Here is a 21,490-nt window from a genome sequence, read left to right as displayed (position 1 = left end):
ATCACAACAAAATCCTGTTTAGAGCCTGGCCATAAATACAGTGTATAGTATCTATATATATATATATATAGTATAGTGTGTGTGACAGCTGGAGTGAAAATAGAAATGACTTCTGAGGAATGTGTCTTTAAGCATGTTACCATGGAATTAAATCTGAAAAACAAAATAAATAAGATGTACAGATTTAAATGAACACCACAGAACCAACCATGTGTTTTAGGTCATAGAAAAGATTTTATTTATTAAGCAACAGAATGAAATTGATCACAGGGTCTGGCTGAACATCTAAACCATGAAGAGGCTCCCCTCCTCATCCTCACATCATCTACCTTTAACTTCCAGGGGAGGAGACTCAGCAGCACAGATCAGTTCAGGTGATGGAGGGAAACCTCAGGTGACAGAGACCTTCACCTAAAGGCACTGTGTGACCGGTCTCAAAGACCAACATAGTGCCTTTACATTGATTTTTTTTTAGAACAAATAAAAAGAGCAAACACATTAACACCATGCCCCCTGCAGTCACATTTACATACCTCACAGCCAACAACAAACTTTAGAGTATAGGCACTTTGTCTAAAGCAACAGATTAAAAGGACCGGCACAGATACAGTGATCTCTGCTCTCTGAAGGACCTCATGACGGACTTTAAAGGATCCTGATTCAGAAAAGCTGCACAAAGCTTTGACTTAAACTAAAACCATGTCTTACTCTCTGGTTTGTGAGCCCTGAAGCACCACTTCTTAGCTTCGGAAAAGACACTCGACAGGAACATTTTTCACCAATTTCTGATCACTCATCATTTTACGCTTCCCACAGATAAGCTCAAATACCCCTGATCCGTGTTTTTAGACTATTAATGATGCTGCAGCTGATTGGGAATAATTTCACAATAAGGTAACGGTGAAAACTTAAGATCACATTAAGGTAGCCTCTTCATGTCTTGATAAGGATCAGTCGGAACAAACAAATAATTTAACTGACGGACAATTAGTTTCTGATAGCTTAATCTGACTCACCATTCAGGTCTGACTTAAAGATGAATAATGAAACTGCTCACACGCTGCAGCTATATGTCACAAATGGTACTTGTGCAATTACTTAACCTCACAGCAGAGGGAGATAAATGGGACATACAAGAGTAGAATCACTGGCATTTCTCCCTCTGACATCAACAGAAGCCACAGTTTTATTTTAACACCACACAGAACCTGAATAAATGCTAATATAATCTCTGCATCACCTCCAGCAGCTGGAGCTCATGCACCTCATCTGCAGCGTATGGCACAAACATTAGCATCAAACTCTATACTTCTGTATAAGTAATCTGTTCTAACTAAGTGTTGAGCAGCTGCTTTAACATCAACACAACCAGAGTCTTTGTATTTCACACAGTAAACATTAAAAGCAGGAAGGGAGTCAGAACCCCTCACATTAAATTCTCATAAGGCCAATCACAAAAGTGACAAAAATTAGAGGAGGTTTCTGTAGAAGAAATATTTAGTGAAGAGTTTTGTTTGGGGGTTCACCTCAATGGAGACTGGCTGAGGATCTGGACTTTGGCTGGGTTCTAGCCCACAATGCTTGTTCAATATTTCTGTAGTAACTTTGTGTTACTAAGTTAGTAAGTATGACAGATAACAAGCAAGGGGCAGGAAATGTTGTATTCATTAAATTGTTTTTGAAAGCTAGATCCTTATATTGAAGCTAGTTTTCTGATTTTTAAGGCCTGGATTTGGTTGACCACATGAAACCAGAGGCCTGAGTAGTTTGTTAAATGCTGTGTTAAACAAAAGATTTCCAAGCTGAAAATTCAGAAGTGCTCCATAATACAATTAACATGGCTACCTTTTTAGCCTGAATACTACACAAAACAGCTGACCAAGTGCCGTTACATATCATTCAGTCTGTGTCACTTTCTAATACAGCCTGTGTAAAGGACTCTGGGCTGCAGGAAAATGAACTTACTAGCCTTTGAAGGTGAGCCGTTGCAGCCAGGTATATTTAAAATACAGACGTCAAAATTGTATTTTCTGATGGCTAAGTGTCCATATATTGAAAATATCCCATCCCCCTATTCCTCATATCAGAAAGACTAAAGATCTGCAACAAGCTCAAAGTGTCACCCTCTCTACAAAACCCTATCCAGTCCTTTACTGGTTAGAATGAATCTTCATACTTCCTCCGATGGCATTACAGAAGCTAAAGACAAACAGACATTGATTGGTGTTGAAAAACACAGTGATGGCAGGTCTTCAGCAGGCCCACACCCCTGAGGATCATCCTTGTTATCTACACTTTGCCTCTCAGTGGCAACCAACTTATCTTTAAAGACAGCCACACGGCCTCCATTCAAGGATTGACACATATATCTAAACTAGACTAGAAGCAGCTGAAGTTGTAGGTCTGTTAGAGAGTGAGGAAGTCACCACTCGAGTCTGGAGGTCACCGTGACGAGCTCCTCTCCTTGCTGATGCAGTCGTCCTGGCTGCTGGTGTCTCCGTTGGCCGTCATCCCACAGGTCCGCCTCTTCTTCCTGCGGTGTGACATGGCGTCGCCCTCGGAGCCCGACTCTGCCTGCAGGGGACACAGTGTACTGACTGTTAGACTGATGTTCGCCTTACCACATGTTACACAAGTATAATGTTACAGCTATGGAGTTATATATCATGTGAGCACCTGTTGTCAGACTCAATGCAGAGGTGTGTGATTCTGGCAGGAAAGACTCAACTGTCAGCAGAACTTTAGGTCCTGCACATCGCAGTTGGACAGTTTTTATAACCTTGGGTTAACCTGGGTTACCACCATATTTAAAAAAAAACAAACAAAAAAAAAACTAGACAACTAGACATGCTTTTGGAAAGCATGGTGCACCACACATTGGAGTCTTTCTTCAGACTTAAAAGTATTAAACCAGTGTTTTCCCTTACTGAACCGATGTTTTGGGACAGTGTGTCTCTCTGTGTGTTTGAACATACATCAGAGTCAGAGTCAGATGAGCTTGAGGATGACGATGAAGAAGAGTCACTGGAGCTGTCTGATGCAATGCCTGTGGACTCCTGCAGGTCCACTTTGTCTGCAAGTGCTGCCAGATCTGGACGCTCCTGCTTTAAGATCCTGAAACAACAGATCCAGGCAGATTTTGTTTTAACATTTAACACAGGGCATTAATAACAGCCAGGGCTAGAAGAAAATGAGACTGTTGTCTGCATCCTTAACTGGAAGTCTTTTGTTAGAAACAAGGATGTTAAAGCTTTTTGTTATGTCAGATTTGGCAAATCCACATTGACTGCTTTTTCATAATTAATACAAGTATTTAAGCAGATGAGTTCTTACCGATACCATTTCCTAGAGAGTTTGGGTCGTCCTCTGACAGTTTTGTGCCACACGATGGGGAAGTTGGTTGTGCTGGCAAAGTTCTGAGTGATGGCAATTGTTGTGTCCAGGTTGAGAACAACATGCCACCATCCACCTGCAGACACACAGCTACTTCACATTAATGACACACCCTCTGCTGCTTTCAATTAGTGGTCTGCTAAGCTGAGGTATGAAGTGTTAACAAAAACTGTTTTTATGGATCCACAATGAGGTCAACACAAGTACTGGTTCCTGATATCTTTTTAACATGATAATAATCTGGTTACAAGTGGATGTTGTTTGCAGAGATCCCTGTGGTGTTTACAATAAAAAACATCCTACCACCATAGTAACAGACAGTAATTCCTTCCTGTAGACTGAGCAGGTTAATCGGAGGGCAGTCTGACAGGTGAGGTCAATATCCTGGATCTGTGCCCAAGGGGCAGCTGAGGGTTTAATCCATCCTCATCACCATCAGCTCTGTTGGCATTAGGTGAATCTAGGTCACATTCATTTGACTACAGTGCTGTCTAAACTGTCAATACACCCATCAGGTCACTGTGAATTTTCACAAAGACTATTACCCTTTGCATTTAAGTGAAAACATCACACAGTCAAATTTGAGAAGATGGAACTATCAAACAATGGAAATTTCTGCTAAGAAGACTGACAACATCATAGAAACTTAGTTAGAATTCTGTTGTTTTATCTTCTGGTTAAGCAAATCTCTGCAGGTCTAGCCTGGACCAGAGACACAGCTGAGGTGAAAATGTTGTGGAGGGAGCCGACATTAAAAAGAGAAAGGAGTCTGATGGTTAATGTAGTGAACCGACTGCTGATTTTACTGATTATCAACTCAATCAGGAGGCGGCACAGTAGCAACAACTGTGACCTCACAGAGGTGAATGAGGCTGTTTTCACTTCTGACATATTGGTCTGGTTAAAAATAAACTCTAGTCTCAGTCGGCGCTTCTGGTCTGTGAACTTCTCTGCTTCTTGTCAAAAGCTTTAAACCACTGAGCAGCTGTTTATTTGATAAATGTAAGTATCAACAGTGCCCAATATTAAAGACACAAATTAGGTTAACCCTGTTTGTTAGTAGGGTTGATTGTGATTATGTCTTTTTTAATGGGGTTTGGTATTTAGAGGGGAGTTCAATATCAGTTCACCATCAAACATGTCCTTACATAAAATGTCAACTGGCAAAGGCAGTAAATGTGTCACTGACCAGGCACAAAAACAGTCTCCCCGGGTCTTTGCAGGATCTCCAGCGGTCTAAACTCTGCAGGCCAGGTTGGCTGCTGTGTTCGGGGATAAACCACACTGAACCAGGTGATGGCTTCGTCCTGCTGGTTGCCTCCGTCTTCTCTCGTCACTTTGATCAGTTCTCGCGGTGTGTTAGTTGGGAAAAGACACCACCTCTTGTGCCCCTGAACCAAAGCGTTCCAGGCACTGGTGCCCAGAGGGTCAATGTGGATGCCGGTGCCTGAACGAGCTGGTCCCATCACAAACCATCTGTGGAAATCAAATAAGAGGATGAACCAATTGTTTACAGCCTAGATACAAGTTCAACATTAAATTCAGTCAGAGTCAATTTACAGAAAATACATGGATGGTTTTCACAGCAGTTTTACATCTGATTAGGATGTAAATGGCTCCACCTAGTGGTGCAGCCAAGTAGTACAACATAGCTACAATTTCTGACAAGCAACTCCATCTGGATTATTTGCCAAATATACTTTTAATTTAATTCTATAACAAACGCCATTAATCAGTTGATGAAACAAGTGCTAAAGTAATGCAAAGTTTATTTATGTTGCTCCTGTTTTGAGTGTAATGTTCTGATTTTAGTTTGAAGTTGTCCCACTGGGAACATACCACTGGCATTTTTACCTTTGTTGGACAGATCATAAACAATGAATTTACATATTTACATAGAGCAAGATGAATAGATGAAGAGTGCACCTGTAGGGTGGTCTTCGTTTCTCTCCTGCGAACTGGAACAGGTCGTCCCTGAAGAATACCGGCACCTGGTAGTCCTCAAGCAGCTTCCGACGTTTAGGATGTTCACCATAACTGCTGTCAAAGATGTACAAAGGACTGTCGTCTCTGGTGGACTCCAGGTACTCCACATAGTACTTCATCTTCATCTTTACTGAATATCCATCATTATCCTCGCCACACTTGAACTTCTGGTTGCGGTATTTGCGCTTGAGGCGCTCCAGGGTCCATTTCTCTCGGGCCGGCCAGGTCTCCTGGCAGTTAAGCAGGACAACAGGCTTGTAGGGTCGCTCGAAGCGCTGGATAAACTCTTCAGGATTGAGATGGAGGGCATCCACACGTTCCACATTGTCCTGTAATACACAGAAGTCATAGATCACGCTTTTGAAAACATTAATTATTAACAGCTACCATGTCTGGTGGGATCACAAAGAGCAGTCCATTGTTCAGAATGGTTTAATTGACCACTTTATTTCTAAGCTGTTTGCTTCATCTGCCAGCAAGGCCTAAAAATGTTTATACACAGATTACTGTTGTGCCATAATGTGTTCTGATGCCCAAGTGTTTTTGATGCATTAGTGACTTCATTAAGCAGGACACAAAAGGGCCCTAATTAGAGACACAAAGAGCACTCAGTTGATCCCCTTGACCTCTGACCCTCATCACTTAAACTAAAAACACTAGTGTAACATTTATTATTATTTCACAGCTAGAAATTTCTTGACAACAAATCCCTGAATACATTATTCATCTTCAACAGATTGATGGAGAAATCATACTGTGTGGTGTTTTAATTACATTATATTTAATGTCAAGTGTAATTTCCCAGCTTGGGATGAATAAAGTACTTCTATTCTATTACAGGAGCGGTGTAGTGCTTACATGTTCCTTCTTGTTAACTGAATGTATGTTTATGATGTGTAACACAATGTCTCTATTAGGATAGTTTTAAACACTTATTCTCTAAAGGTACTTGTAGTCAAAAGATAGGATTGCTTCTTCCACTGCTAGTTTTTTGTATTCATGCTTGCCAACAAATATTAAAAAAATATTAATTATACTAATTATAGACTAGAATCGTTGGGGTTATAGAGTGTATCGTATCACCAGTTCCTACATTGTCTACGTGACAAGCTGCACCTCTGCCTTGAGCTTCGGCTAGCCAGTGCTAGCCCTGCTTGGACTGCTACAGTGACAGTTACCTTCACGGTGCGGTGTGACAGGTCGAAAGTCTCATGATAACCGTGTTTTATCCAGTCTAATGAATCCTTCAACTCGGGTCTGGCGCTCCGTTTCGCCTCTTTAATCCTCTTCTTACTTTTATGGTTCATTCCTCCTCCTGGCTTTCAAGAGAAAACGCGTGTTATCACAGCTCAGCTAGCTATCAAGCTAACACCGGAGCTACTACAGAAACACATTCACTAGCCTGCACTGGTACCCGGCTAGCTACGTTGTAGTTACACTATCGCCTTGTTTGACAAGACAACAACAACACACGTCGTGTGAGGCACGTTCGTAAATGTATACAACAAACTTGACACTTTTAAAAACTGCCGGGTCGATAAACTTTGGAAAACGGCTAACAGCTTGGCAGCAGCGAGCTGGCAGCGGGCGACACAATGCTTTTGCAATTGATTGACAGAACCAGCATACGCCCCCTAAGCAACGCTGAAAGCTTATTGGCCAGAGCGTCTGCAAGGACAGGACGTTGGTTGGCTGGACAGTGGAGCGAGCCTTCCCGCCTATTGTTATCATTGGCTGTTTAATCGTCTATCTTTTGCCTGCACGGAAGTAGAGAAAAGCATGGCTGCTATTTGAAATAACACCGTGGACATCAGTTATGAGCCCCTCATCTTACGACGGAGTTATACTGCTGGCTGGTGATGCTTGTACCCCACCCATACAATGGAACAGAGTGGAGCTGAAACGCCTAGCATAGCTTACAAAGTTTTCACGTTTGAAGATAAGAAGGAAAACACACAGGAGTCACTTTCTGTCTCCATACCAGAGGTGTGTGTGATGTTATAAATATGTTACAATACCATAATTAGTTTGATTGCTGCAGCAATCAAACTCTTGTTCTTGACCCTTGTTCTTCATCTTCCTTTTTTCTTATTCTTCCGTACGTTATTTGGCGCAGCGTATCTTCAGCATACATTGGCCGATTTCAGCCATTCAACTATCAAAATGTTCATCTCACAGAGGACATTCCGGGTCAACTTCATGTTTTTTTCAGACAATTATACTTTTTCAAATATTAAGTAATTTCGGCGTCATCTTCCAAATTTATCTCCTCCTACAAATGTCAAGCTACAGACTCCAGTTTAGTCTTAAAACGCTCATTAGATGCTGCTCTATCAAACTTGTATTCAGAATTTTCTAATTCCGAATCGTTTCCGCGCTTCTGAGTTTTATGGCAGGCGAGGCTGTTACCATGGTGATAGGCTGACACGCAAGATGCATACAAAGCAGCCATATTTGTAGTCTTTATCACATATCTGTCATATTGATCATCCTTCAGCTGTATACTACTTTTCTACATTAAAATCACACAGCCTGTGCTTCTTATAGTCTTATGATATTATTCCGGCCTCAGACCTTTCATATGGTTTATTCACAGTCTATTCTTTAAGGTCATGACTTCATACTGTTCTTGTCTTCAGCAGTGTCTCTTTCATATCTTCATGATATTAAGATTTTCTACTTTTCAAAATACAAGCTTCATCTTTTCAAATTCTTAACCGTGTTTCAGCAAATTAAATTCAGATTGCAGATTCTCCAGCAATTCAGAGCAATCGTTCACATCAGCGTTCAAAGCAGTGCTTCAGCTGCAGCAATCAAACTTGCATTTTGTTTAAGAAATGCTTTTTCTAGTTGATTTAAAGCAGCAGTTTGTGTGACCGTGTGTGTGTTCAGCTAATTAATTGATTTATTTAATATATTAAATAATAATGAAAATATATTATTGATACAAAACATGAATTTATTTTTACATTGGAAAAACTGTAAACAGCATATGAATGACAGTGATACACTGTCGATTTGTATTGTTTTGTCTCAGGTTCTGGATCCACAGTATGGCATGTATGTATGGCCCTGTGCGGTGGTGCTAGCTCAGTATCTATGGACTTGTAGAGAAGAGCTGAGAGGCAAGACAGTACTGGAGGTGAGCAGGAGGACATTTTACTTCCAGCCCATTTTTCTCTCACTAGCATTCTGTCTAACATACTTAAGAAGAAAAAGCTGTCAAATTCCCTTTTTGTATGTTTTCACAAGAGATTTCTCTCATAGCAGTATTTAAAGTAGGTTTGTGTTTTGTTTAATAAGCTTTATTTGGTTTTTAGTTTTACCCAGCCCAAAAAATGTCTCATTGAATCCTATGTCTCCTCAGCTTGGTGCAGGTGTTAGTCTACCAGGTGTGGTGGCAGCAAAGTGCGGAGCACAGGTGATCTTGTCGGACAGCTCAAACAAACCACTTTGTCTGGAGAACTGCAGGCGCAGCTGTGAGGCCAACAGCCTCAGTAATGTGCCCGTGTTCGGTCTCACGTGGGGGGAGATCTCCCCTAACCTCGTTCTGCTTCCCAAGTTGGACATAATCCTGGGCTCAGATGTGTTCTACGACCCTGAAGGTTGGTTTGTCTGGAGAAACACATTCAGGGTGCTGAAGTTGAAACCAGGCAAAATGTATTGTCTGACTAACCTGTTGTGACCTGTTACAGACTTTGAAGATGTCATTGTGACTGCTGCTTTTCTTCTAAGAAGAAACCCGGGAGCCCAATTTTGGATAACATACCAAGTGAGAAGGTACAGATGCTTTGACAGTACTTATAGCACAGTGCAATATACTACAAATATGCAAATACAAACTGAATACTCCTAAGAGTATAATAAAAAATTTTCAAAATTAATACTCAAAAATGTTACAGCGCTGACTGGTCAATTGAAGCACTGCTGCAGAGATGGAAGCTGATCTGTGTTGAAGTTCAGCTGGACCAGTTTGATGCTGATCAGTCTGAGCTGGCCGGATCCACCCTGCCAGGCTGCCACAGCGTCCAGATGATGATAATTACTCCGCGTACAGAGGATGCAAGATGGAGTGGTATCTAAGCAGAGCCACATGAACTTCATAAGGAGGACCACCAGGGCTGGATTTTTCTTTACACTCCAAGAAATCAACATGTAGTAATTAACAAGACTCAAATATACATCACAAGTTTCCAGATCCCAAAGCTTCTGGCAGTAAAATGTGAATTGAATAAATACATGTGTATATATTTGTAGCAGATTACATGACTGTACATAAATTCATTACTTGTAAATAATCATTATTCTGTCTTAGCTCTATGGAGTACTTCAGCTCATAGTTTTGGTTTCAGACTTCTTAACTTTTGCTTAGTCTCCTGCTCTCACCAGCATCATTCAATGTGAACTGATATAAAACAACTCTCTGCAGGAGAAATAAAATATTAGCAATGGCAAAACAAAAATTGATATTTGTAGTTAAATGAGAGTGCATGTTGTCCACCAGAATATCATTACATTTTAGAACTGGTTACTAAAGACACGGGTTTTTATGCAGAGAAGGGCGGTAGGGGGAAATGAGGTGTGTGACGCCTTTCTGAAAATTCAACGAGGAAGAACTGTACTACCCACAATCCTTTGCCTCTTCCGGTTCCAACCATTCGAGTCCTAAGATGGCGGACCGGCGACGAAGGAGGAGGCGCGCGTCCCAGGACAGCGAGGACGACGACGATTCCGGTTCGGGTTCGGACAGCGGGAGGTCGGGGTCTCCCACGACCAAGGGACGAGTGCGAGATCCCGAGACGGTGGAGCCGACAGTGAGCCGAGCCGAGGCAAAGAGCGACGTGGAGTCCGAGTGTGTGAGTAGCTAGCTAGGTTAACTCTGGAAGCTAATGTTAGCTCGCCGAGCTCACGGCTCCTTCTCCCGAAGCTGTGGCACATATCGCTTCTAGTAAAACTTGTACTCGGAACTCAGTGCACGCTTTAAATCAACGTTACAGTGAGAAACCCTGAGTAATTAATTGCATTTATTCACAGACATGTTTAAATCTCTATGTAAGCAACTTCGCCTCCCTCAGCGTTCGCCTAAAAGAAACTAGTTACGTTAAACAAGTCAGTTTTTTAACCGTCTGGTTCGCTTTTTGTACGACACTAATCTCAAACCTTCCTGGCATATAGAATTTTAGATATTTTTAAAGTTAATAGTTCAAGCCGATCACTTGACTGTTCATCTGTTGCCCTGTTCCCGACGGGAAAACGAGGCGTAAAGGCGCCAGATGGAACGCATTCACACGAATAACAAATGTGGCATTACACCGGCTCCGAGTCTCGTAGGCTACTTGATCTTGCTGGAGGTGAAATTGAAAATAAGTACCGTATTATGTGGGTCTACAATGTGTGACGGATTTGTTGCTAAGCCCCCACCACAGATGTATCATGTGGTTATAACTACAGGTAGTTTTCTGGCAGCTTTTAAGTGTTGACGTCTGTCTGTTTTCGAGGTGAACATGCCAGAGTTCAGGTATCTGATGGTCTTTTTCCAGCTGTCTTTTTTGATGTATTAGCAAATATTTTTCAGAAATCATGATAAATTGTCTACAGAGTACACTGTCCTGTTTATCACGGGAGTACTCCATAAATCCCATTAAAAATCCATGAAAATGCTCATCTTCATGTCAATATATTCACCTTTCAGTGGTGTCTGCACAACGGGCACAGATTTAACAAAAGCACAATACTGTAAAATTTCATAGAGCATTGAATATATGGACTTGTAGATTATTGAGTTTAGTTGCTGGGTAAATGAATGTGATACAATAGTTTGATTTTATTAACTGAGTTACAGATTAATCAACAAGTTCTTTCATCTCTTGGGTACTGGTTGTTTGTGTGTCTTGTGAAATTGCAAAACTAGTGGGTGTCAGTATGGGTGCAACAACAAAATATTCCCCTTGAGCCAGGGCAATGGTGATTCCATACCAGACGTGCACTGTGTGTTGGTTTGAGTGGTTGGAGTTATGGCCCTCTTAATGCTACATCTCTGTTCTTAAAGACTGCTATATCTAGTACTTGTTAACTTCACTGTATATTCCTTGTTTTGTATCTCTTTCCACTCCTTCAAAATGCTGATTTCAGTGTGGCAATGGAAAAATAAAAAGGAGAAATGCCTGTTAGTTCTATTGCTGGCACAATACTAAAGTTCTAACCATGTAAGTGCAGCACATAAATATAGTGTAGCATTCATGATCATAGAAGCAACATAATATAGCATTTGTTTTAATCTGTTGTCTGTTCTGTTTATCCATCTGGGTCTAAGAACACACAACGCAGTCATCAGCTCAATGAAAAATCATAGCAGGAAAGAAATCTTTGAGTCTCTTGCAGTATAGGACGCAGGAGTCTGTTTTCCTTGCTGCCTTCGGGTAGGAGGGAAAACATAAAATCACTTCAGGTAGCAGTAGCACTCTTCCGCTGCCTGAAGGCCAACACAGATTTCTTCCTTGAGGCCATCCACATCCTAAATAAAGACTATGCAAATACAGCACTGCTGCACACCCACACTTTAACTACACTACAACACACAATTCACTATGCATCGTACTAAAAGGAACACAGTGATTTGCATGTATACATGTGTAGCCAATGTATGAGAGCTCTTTGAGCGAAGCCAAACTTTCTGTTCTTCCTAGAAGTTATCCCACTCTTGATGGTAGTGCTGATTCTCTCCTTTGTTTCTTTTGTTGCAGGAGAGTGAAGATGGTGTTGGAGAAGGTAAGACATGTTAAGCTTACAACGACATATAGTGGTACTGCCAAAGAGCACATGGTGTTTACATCTCTCTTCTCTGCAGCTTATAAAACGTGAACATATTTCTAATCGTTACATGAAACTTCACTTGTGTTCATGTCTGCTTGGTTCTAAACCACTTTAGTTTTTCTTGAGGTTCATGATATTTTTGTCTCTTTCTTCAGCTGTCCTTTCTGATTATGACAGTGCAGATCCAGAAGAAAATGGCTCCCACTCAGAGGTAAAACACATGTGATTAATAGGCTCAATAAACAAGAATAAAAAGCTAAATGTAAGTGTGGTTTCTGGAAAAAAAATGTCTGTTCCCTCAGGGAGGAGAGGAGGAAGAAGAGGCAGAGCAGTACAGTGATGAAGAAGCGCCTGCAGCAGCTGGTGAGCCCAAACCCCCTGTTGCTGATGGCCCAACACAGGGAGAGGAAGTGGAGGAGGCTGAAGAGGAGGTGGCAGAGGCCGAGAGAGGAGGGTGTAATAAAGAGGAGAAAGTGGAGGAAAAAGGAAACCTAGCAGGAGAGCGACAGAGTGGTGATGGACAGGTGAGACTAACTGCACCTCTACCAGTGTGCAGTAAGTGTTTATGTATTTCTGTGTAAGAACTATTTGCAGAAATATTTTAAATGTGGCTTTAAAAATATTTTATATACTATTACATTGCAGGCACAAATGTAATATAAAGGTCAGTTAATAACCTTAGTGACATTTTTTTGCCTCTCTGGTCTTTACTTATATCTTACGTGCACTCGATCCAGTCGCCGTCTTAGGGCTCTTAGATATAGTTGTATCTGTCACACACATGCAGGAGTCTACAGATGATCCAGAGACGAAGGCTGGAGGAAAACCTGGGCAGCAGCTTGATGATGATGAAGACAGAAAGAACCCAGCTTACATCCCCAGGAAGGGTCTTTTCTTTGAGCATGATGTCAGAGGTCACACCCAGGAAGAGGAGAGGTACCAATAGGCAACTCATTAGTAATATTGTTAATTACTTGCCATGAATGGTTTATACATTCCCTTGCAGAAAGCATGTATTAAAACAATACATGGGTTTTTTCCCCACATTTTATTGTTAACCTTTAGTGGACCTTGGGTCCTGATGTTGTTGATTGTGGTAGTACGGTACAACAGTTGGGACTGTTTTAGTTGTGGGTTATTGATGCCGCCTCACATCCCAAAGTCATGTCTTAAAACCATATAAATATGGACAGTGGAGGTTTTCAGCAGAATGTACTTTTAGCTGCATGATGTCTCTCATGTCTGCATCCTCCTAGACCTAAAGGCCGGAACAGGAAGTTGTGGAAGGATGAAGGTCGCTGGGAACATGACAGGTTCAGAGAGGATGAGCAGGCCCCAAAGAGCCGCGAGGAGCTCATTGCTATCTACGGTTATGACATACGAAACGGTGGCCCTGGAGACCGAGGGCACCGACAGCGCAGGCCCAGGTGAGTACTTCCTCAACCATGAGTAACAATGAACACAAAAGAAAGCAAATGGGAGATATAATTCAGTGTATTTTATTACATGGTGACAGGCAGCAATCTCATCAAAAGCAAAAATTTCATGCAAATTCTTTTCAAGAGGTGTAGGCTTGCACCTACAGTAGCCATACACAAGATGGCAGTGTAAACATGCAGATTACAGCTATTTTGGGTTTTTAGGGTAAATGTGTAATTTTACTTAGGTTAACCTTCACATCTGCATCTCCCTGCAGGCCGAGTTCGTCTCCCAGCAAAGACAAACGGTGGAGAGAGAGCGGAGGAGAGCGACCTGCCCGATCCTGGCAGAACAGTGGAGGAGGAGGTTCGAACCGAGGAGGACCACCACCCTCCTCCATCTACCCCTCTTCTTCGTCGCCTTCCTCTCTTCCAGTCTCTTCTGCTCAGCGCAGCAGTAACTCCTCCAAATTTCCTGGCTCCCGCAGCAGACCATCCCACCAGAATCAAATGCACCTTCCTCCTCAGTCCCAGTACAGACAGAATAATGAATCAAATGCACCCCAGATGCATCCCAGAGAACGACAGGGCCCTAAACCTCAGTCAGAGCCTCCAGGAGACAGGGGTGTGGTCAGTAGGTCTGGGCGAGGTGGTGGGGGAAGAGGGGGTCCCTCTGTGGTCATAGAAGACATTGCCGTCAGCCAAATAGGTGCTGGAGTACAGGACCTGAGTTTAAGCACTGTAACAACGGCAGCATCATCGCAGCAGGGAGGTTACCAGTCTACTTCACCAAGACGACAACAGCAGGAACAACGAAGCAGCACTGACAGATCTGCACCAGGACTGGCAGTTTCCTCCTCCAACTCCGACCCTTCCCTACAGTCATCAGCAGGAACGACTAACCAGGAGGCCTCTCCTCCCACTGAACGGCCAGTGGAGCGGAAATCTTACTCACTGGCTCGTAGGACTCGCTCTCGACCTGCTGAACTTGGGAGCAAACAGGCCTCCGTAGAGGAGTCTATAGGCGCAGGTAATGGCTCCTCCACTAGCAGTGTGGGAGGAAAGAGCTGGGGAGGAGGAGGTGATGGGTCGAGCCAGGCAGGAGGCGGAGGAGCAGGAGGGTTGTCGGAACTGGACCAGGATGTGGTGCGACTCAATCTGGCCAGACAGAATTGGAGTCAGAGTCCAACATCATACATTCGGCCTGAGATGAGAGGTGATTTCTACATTCCTTTTCACTTCCTGTGTCCTGTATTATATGTATTTTTGAGTTATCTAAATACATATCTAAAGCTGTGTTATACTACACACCCTAGCCCAAATCATGTAAACTTTATGAACGTTTATGCTAAATATTTATACATTTTTCCTGAAGTAAAGCCAGGCAAGCTGATTTCTTTTCTGTCCACAGGCCTTCCAAACACCATGCACATCCCCAGCGGCCCACCTCAGTTCTCCAGCATGGAGGAGATGGGTGTCAGCTCTAACCGGGCCAAACGCTACTCATCCCAACGTCAGAGAGCTGTGCCTGAGCCAGCACCACCAATGCATCTGGGGGTGATGGAGGGAGTGATGGAGGGACACTACTACGAGCCAGGTAAGATAATGGGCATTTATGAGGTGTCAGGTCCTGGTAATACATGCAGCAGGTGGTAATGAATCACTGAGCATCTGATAGTTCATGTACTTCCTCCCGCTCACCAGCAGAGAGCAGTATATGTTAAGAATTGTGTTACTTAAAAGTTTTTAGGTATGAAATTGTTTATCTCTGCAGATCCTAGCATCTTTCTGGGTATGAATATTATTAGAAGACTAGGATATAATTAAGTCCTCCCACAACTACCTAATTACTCAAGCACCATAGAAGTCCTAACCTGCTCTGCTGGTGGATATAAAGGTCAGACTGTCATGTGTAAATTATGAAGCATAATTCTCTGTTCACTGACATATCAAAAATCTGCTTTTATTACCAGCAACACCAAATAATTAAATTAACAAAATTTTCTGCTACACTCATAACTGTTATAATTATTATTATCTCAGTATCATACCAAGGACCAATCTATGCTCATGGCGAAGGCCCTGCTCCCATGCCACCGCAAGGCATGCTGGTACAACCTGAGATGCATATCCCTCATCCCGGTGAGTGACTCTTTGTCTGGAAGTCAGGTTTGGACATTGATAAATATATGACCCACTCATCTTTTTGTCTTTGAACAGGTCTCCATCCTCACCAGTCGGGTGGCCCCATTGCTAACCCTGCCCTCTATGGAGGCCCGCCTGTATCACTGTCACCAGGGCAACCACAGCAACTGCTGCCACCGCCTTTTTACCCTCCACCAGGGGTAATGACCTTCCCCTACCCTGCCATGTACCCAAGCCCACAGGTACTGACTCACTGTTTGCAGTTTCGGAGCTGTTGCTGAATGTTTGTTTGACTAGGTTTTTCCCATTCCTTTTGTAACACTGTAAATCTGGTCTGTATCAGGGTCAGGCCCAGGTGACGTACGGAGGTGTGACGTACTACGACACTGTGCAGCAGCAGGCTCAGCCCAAACCTTCGCCCCCCCGCCGCACATCCCAGCCCGTCACTGTCAAGCCCCCCCCTCCAGAAGTGCCCTTTGCCTCAGAGTGACCCTGTCCCTCACCCCTCCCAGCAACCCAGTCTCAGCCTCACTCTGGTGCAAAAAACACAGGTGAGCCTTCAGTAATGGTCACTGGTTTGTCTGACCTGTGATTCTAGCTGTTTTATTTTTCTTTGAGGATGTTATGTTTAAACAACTTTGTTTTTAATCATAGGAGCAGGGTGGGAGGGTCGGTGAGGAGCTGTGGTCCCTAACAGCAACCACCAGTGGTGACGAGGGAGGGCGGGGTGAATAGATGAACGGGTAGTGGAGGAGATGGACTCGGCAGGTGAACCACAGCATCCCTGGGGGATAATGACTATTCTTTTCCCTTCTTTGTTTCAAACCCCGTAACAGTCTGAAGGGTTGGCTGTTCTGATAGCATGGCGCAGTTAGTAACTCTACTGTCACAGGTTTGATATGCCAACGTGTCTTTGAGCAACAACACTGAACCTGAAATGTAAAAAATGTCTGCCTGTTGGACCTATGAGTTCAGATCTTTTGGAGCCACTATGATGCATTTAATGTCATGAGGAGTCTGACCGATGGACTGAGGGGAACTCAGAGCTGTGAAAGTCCAGTTTAAAAGTATTTTCGTTTTTGTCATTTAACGGTGAATATTTTCCGAAGTAGTCAGAGTGAAACAACAGTAAACATGCAATATAACGGTTTCAGAGTTTACTGTACATCAGCTAACACTTTTTTCTGAAACAGGTGGTCAATGTGTCATTTTTTTTTTATTTTGTCATAGTTCCACAGAACCTAACTAAAATTAAAATTAAATGTACAGTGTGAGGGGGTTTTGTGAGAATTGAGAGTGCACTCTGAATGCAGCTCTCAGTGTTACGTTCCAGCAATTGTATCTGACTTGGTACTTCCACATGTTACCATCATGTTATAGCGGGTTTGTTAGTCATGTTTGTTTTTCTTTCCCTTATTGAAACTGCTCTTGCAGCTTCCATTGGAGCAGATGCAACCAGAGGATTTATCTAAATATAATTTGTATCTAAAGATGGTGTTTTTTTGCCTTGCAGCGTAAAAGATTGACAGAAAATCTCACACAGCTGTACATTTATCAAACAAAGACATCTGGAGTAACTGATCTGTTTAAGGCCCCGTTAGAGAACATCCATACATCAATGTATACAGAAGCTTAATTATTCTAATTAAAATGTGTTAAAATCATTATTAAACAAAGCGGCAGGACATAACTGTCATTTAAAGATTTCTATACACATGTGGCATGTTCTTTTTTTTTTTCTTTTTTTTTAAAGCTCTGTCTGAACGTTCACTCATTTCTGTCTCCTCCTTCATGAGGTGAAGTGAAATCAACAACACAAAAGTTGCACAAAAGCGTGAGAGATGCTGCTGTTGGTTGGAGGTGTTAAATGTTGCTGTACATAGAAATCTAAATGTGTATATAGAAGCTTGAACAGATAAAATAGAGCAGTAAACATATTCTAATAAAACTACTAGCGCTACAGAGCAGTCAGCTTCTGAATAAAAACGCATCGGCAGGGACCTCGAATGTTAACGATGGATATGATTTAGAGAGAAGTAGTGACGACAAGGGAGCTGTGTGGCTTTAGCTTTGATTTGTTTAGTATTTTTTTTCCTTGTTGAATTGTTACTGTTTAATTTTAATACTGTTTTTTTATTAGTAGTAAATGCAGGTGTGAGGTGACGACTGCCTGCAGAACAGGTATTTGTGTTTTAAGTGTTAAACACCCTGAAAGGCACACAGAAAAACTTTGTCTTGCAGGAATTGCTGAAAGACTTATTTTGATTTGATGGTTTCCAGGAATGTTTGTTATAAGTTTCTCCTCCGTTTTTGTTTTATGTCAGAACATTAAGAAAGAAGCGCTTGTGGTTTGATATCAAATTAAAGTGTTTCTCCTTTTGTCATTAGTCACTGAGTGATTTATGATGAGCTGCTGTAGCTAACAGGTTTATATATACATATGGAAGCTCATTTCTGCCAGGAAAAAAGGATTCCAGAGTCACCTAAAAATAAGGAAATTCCTTTAGTAGTAATGCTCGTATTTTTCTAAACAACACGGCTGTTGAAATCAGAGTGAATACATTTTCTGAATAAATATGTTCACCCGCATCAGGCACAGTGTAGGTTTTTCAACTGCAAATGCTCATTACTAAAATGTTAACTTTTGTTCATACAGTGATAGAGATTTGATGTGCAGCAGCAGTTTTTACAAACATAACTGCTGATGTCCTTATTTTTAAACTAATGGACCAGCTCCAAACCTGGTAATTGACCAGACAGGAAAGGACAAGTCGTCCTCTCAACACAAATGGTCAGTGAGCCACTGTTTCTTACAGAATGTCTGCAAGTTCTGGCAATATCGAAGTTCTGTGGTCTGCCCTGCCCCTCATACTTACTATTGGGATAAGTAGTTTTTAGAAATCAACACATTTACAGGATCTGCCTGAATGCTGCCTGAGGATTTATGAATAATGGCAGTTTTGACAGCACAAGCAGAAACATGTAAATGTAACGACTGTGTTTGATTTAGCATCGCCACACTGTGTGGGTAAAAAATGGTTATTGTGTATTTGACAAAAATACAAATAAACATCACAGCTGTTGTCTTTCTGGTTGAACATGGGGCTTTGAAGGGTTAATGATGGCGCGTGAGACTTGCTTTGGACTTTGTTTACGATCACAGAACTTCACCGCTTTGATAAAGTCGCCTTCAGTTTCCCTGCCGTCTCTGACCCAGCCGCTGTCATGCAGCTTTATTTTGTAAATTTTACTTTGAACGTTACCACCAGTGTTCTTTAATACAGTGAGTGAATTGTAAGATGTCCAAGAGCATTTTTCCGTGTCAGATTATCCACAAAGCTTTCAGTTAAGGATAAATCTGTGTGAGGAAGGGGGTGGCAGCCTTACATCCCTTTACCTTCAGTCCATCCATTCAGCCTTATTAAAGGCTGTAGCCTGTGTGACGGCGGTTTCAGTGCATTTCCAACTCCAGTGACTATTTATTTCAGCCTGTTTGTGTTGAACTGTCCTTTACGTTTAGAAAAAACGTTCCCCGATCATTTGGGTCTGGCTGTCTTCCTCTTTATGGTTTCCCACCTGAAGGTGAGGTGCAGTTTGATGACATATCTGTTATTCTGACCAGACTGTTCACTGTGATGGCAGTGCTGTTCGTTTCCTTGTGATGATGATGATGATGGTAACTGCATCAATGGTTTTGTTTTGTTTATATGTGGAGAATATTGTTGTCAACACAGGATCAATAAAGAACATAACAATACAATTTGAGTATGGCTGCCATGTTTTGCAAAGTGGGTTAGTCTGTTGCCCTAACGAAGTGTTTCAGATGGATGTTTTGTTCCTCTGCAGTCTTTCGCTCCCTTTAACAAACATCCATTCATCTCACACATGTAACAGGCCTACATTTTGTTCATCCTCACACACACCTGCTGTTTTTCTGGCCGTTAACATGAATATTTATAACCTGCAGGGGGCGGTGAGCTCTTATGTAAACTGGGTAATTGACTGGGTGTCACAGCCAATCAGGTTTGCGTGCTGTCTCTCCTTATAAATATTCAGCAGCAGCTAAACACAAAGAACCCTCCCACCCATTTAACCCTCCACTCATTCAATGTCACAAAACCATTTATTCCAGCTATCGTGCTCTTTATCTGGCCTTTTCTTCCTGAGCGCTGTGTCGGACAGTGTAGTGCCTTCTTATTGGCTTGTTGTTGGTGATGTAAGAGGTGCCGGCTTTGCTTTCTTCTTCTTCTTTTTTTATTCTCCGTCATTCTGACGAGGTTCCTGTTAGAAGGTCAGATGCTCTGCTGCTTTTCACTTTGTTTTTTAAACGGTTAACATCATCAGACTCAACTGTCAGTCACAGGCTCAATGACCTCTGTCAGTTTTTCGTTGCCGTGGTAACAACCACACAACTGATACTAATAGATGGACAGCATTGTGTTTTGTCCATAACTGCTCTTTCTGTTTTTGTTTTTTTTTTTTTTTTTAAATGAATAAACACAACACAGGTGGCAATAAATGCACGAATAAATTAAAGAGACTCCTGATCTGTTTTTTTTTTACTTCACATCTTTAGTGCTTCTTTATACGTGTGCTGCTGATGTCCGAACAGACAAACCATCCGACACAGTAAGACGACTGTGAACAGACAGTCTTATTTATTCCTACTTGTGTAATAGACACAGTACTTCTTACTTTTTTTTGCATAATAAACATAAGCTGCTGAGACCAGTATGACATTTATCAGGAAGTAGTGAACATGACACAAATGCTACAGCTTTTATTCCACATAAGAATAAAATCATTTTGATAACAAAACTGTTTATAAAAAGATAAATGTGCAAAATACCTTGTCCCTATTACAAGGAGCATGTTTTGGAGAAAAAAAAGTCATTGTATGAATAAATGATCAACACTGATGGCATCTGTTTTTTGTACCAGGTTATAAGGATGTGTAGGTCTGCTAACCATGTGGACATGTTAACATGTAGAATAATGGGGATTGATTCACTTTTAAAGGCAGCCTCAAGAGGCCACTTGCGAATCTGATCTTACTGAGACCTGAGAATATTGTACAATTCAGGATTATAAAAAAACATTCATCTCTAACTTTTCATCCTCAAACAAAGCTCTGTCCACTGGAATGGACAGAGCTTTGACAAAGAATGGACAAAGCTCTGTCCACTGGAATGGACAGAGCTTTGTTTGAGGTTCTTTATTGCTGGGAGACTCTCCCATTATTGACTGTGTTTTGCAAGCATTTGCATTTAACGCTCATTTAAATGGCATTTATACAAATATAAAATGAAGTAGCAACTATCTGACTGGAAGCCTGTTGCTGCTCCAGGCTAACACTCATAGCATCTGTTTGTTATTGATGACTTTTAGCCAATCATTCATCAGCCGTGTACAGGCTGCTCTGCTCTGCTCCTGGTCTGAATGTGTCATGGTCATTCTTTCATGACATAAATGTGACACATTCCCCACACATGTAAAACTCCAGGGTTAAAATGAAGCTTTGTGGTTTGGCATGACGATGTGTCTTTGGAGAATGTGTGGAAGTGTTCCCACTCTAACATGAGGATGAGGTGTTCTGCTGATGGACGGGGTGTCCGTTACAGAGACATATTGCGTGCTGCTCCTCCAGGAGTCAGCCATGCATCCAGGAGGAAGGTGAGTGTGTGTGTAGAGTTACAGTTTCTTGTCAGCTGATTGTTGCGGTTATAAAACTGTGA

General features: G+C 42.0%; 3 protein-coding genes across 3 annotated transcripts; 2 read left to right on the top strand and 1 right to left on the bottom strand.

Annotated features, from left to right (window-relative positions):
* Nucleotides 1-210: 210 nt before the first annotated feature.
* jmjd6 (jumonji domain containing 6, arginine demethylase and lysine hydroxylase) lies at nt 211-6,989 on the bottom strand. The gene is made up of 6 exons (XM_028412354.1): nt 6,558-6,989; nt 5,320-5,708; nt 4,583-4,869; nt 3,334-3,469; nt 2,976-3,114; nt 211-2,574 (listed from the first exon to the last, which is right to left on the bottom strand). The coding sequence occupies exons 1-6, from the start codon at nt 6,684-6,686 to the stop codon at nt 2,443-2,445; spliced, it is 1,212 nt and encodes a 403-aa protein (XP_028268155.1). The 5' UTR covers nt 6,687-6,989; the 3' UTR covers nt 211-2,442.
* A 162-nt stretch (nt 6,990-7,151) lies between these two features.
* Nucleotides 7,152-9,680, top strand: mettl23 (methyltransferase 23, arginine). Its single transcript, XM_028412391.1, has 5 exons — nt 7,152-7,365; nt 8,417-8,521; nt 8,747-8,984; nt 9,075-9,159; nt 9,282-9,680. Exons 1-5 carry the CDS (start codon nt 7,261-7,263, stop codon nt 9,460-9,462), a joined length of 714 nt encoding a protein of 237 aa, XP_028268192.1. The 5' UTR covers nt 7,152-7,260; the 3' UTR covers nt 9,463-9,680.
* A 357-nt stretch (nt 9,681-10,037) lies between these two features.
* Nucleotides 10,038-19,515, top strand: casc3 (casc3 exon junction complex subunit). The gene is made up of 12 exons (XM_028412295.1): nt 10,038-10,235; nt 12,123-12,147; nt 12,348-12,403; nt 12,495-12,716; nt 12,980-13,128; nt 13,449-13,619; nt 13,889-14,826; nt 15,022-15,207; nt 15,654-15,752; nt 15,831-15,997; nt 16,099-16,306; nt 16,410-19,515. The coding sequence occupies exons 1-11, from the start codon at nt 10,050-10,052 to the stop codon at nt 16,243-16,245; spliced, it is 2,346 nt and encodes a 781-aa protein (XP_028268096.1). The 5' UTR covers nt 10,038-10,049; the 3' UTR covers nt 16,246-16,306; nt 16,410-19,515.
* Nucleotides 19,516-21,490: the final 1,975 nt, after the last annotated feature.

This window comes from Parambassis ranga, chromosome 8, assembly GCF_900634625.1.
Source record: "Parambassis ranga chromosome 8, fParRan2.1, whole genome shotgun sequence".
NCBI classification, from domain to species: domain Eukaryota; kingdom Metazoa; phylum Chordata; class Actinopteri; family Ambassidae; genus Parambassis; species Parambassis ranga.
Note: the sequence above shows the minus strand (reverse complement) of the source record. Positions and strands in the feature narration are given on the sequence as shown.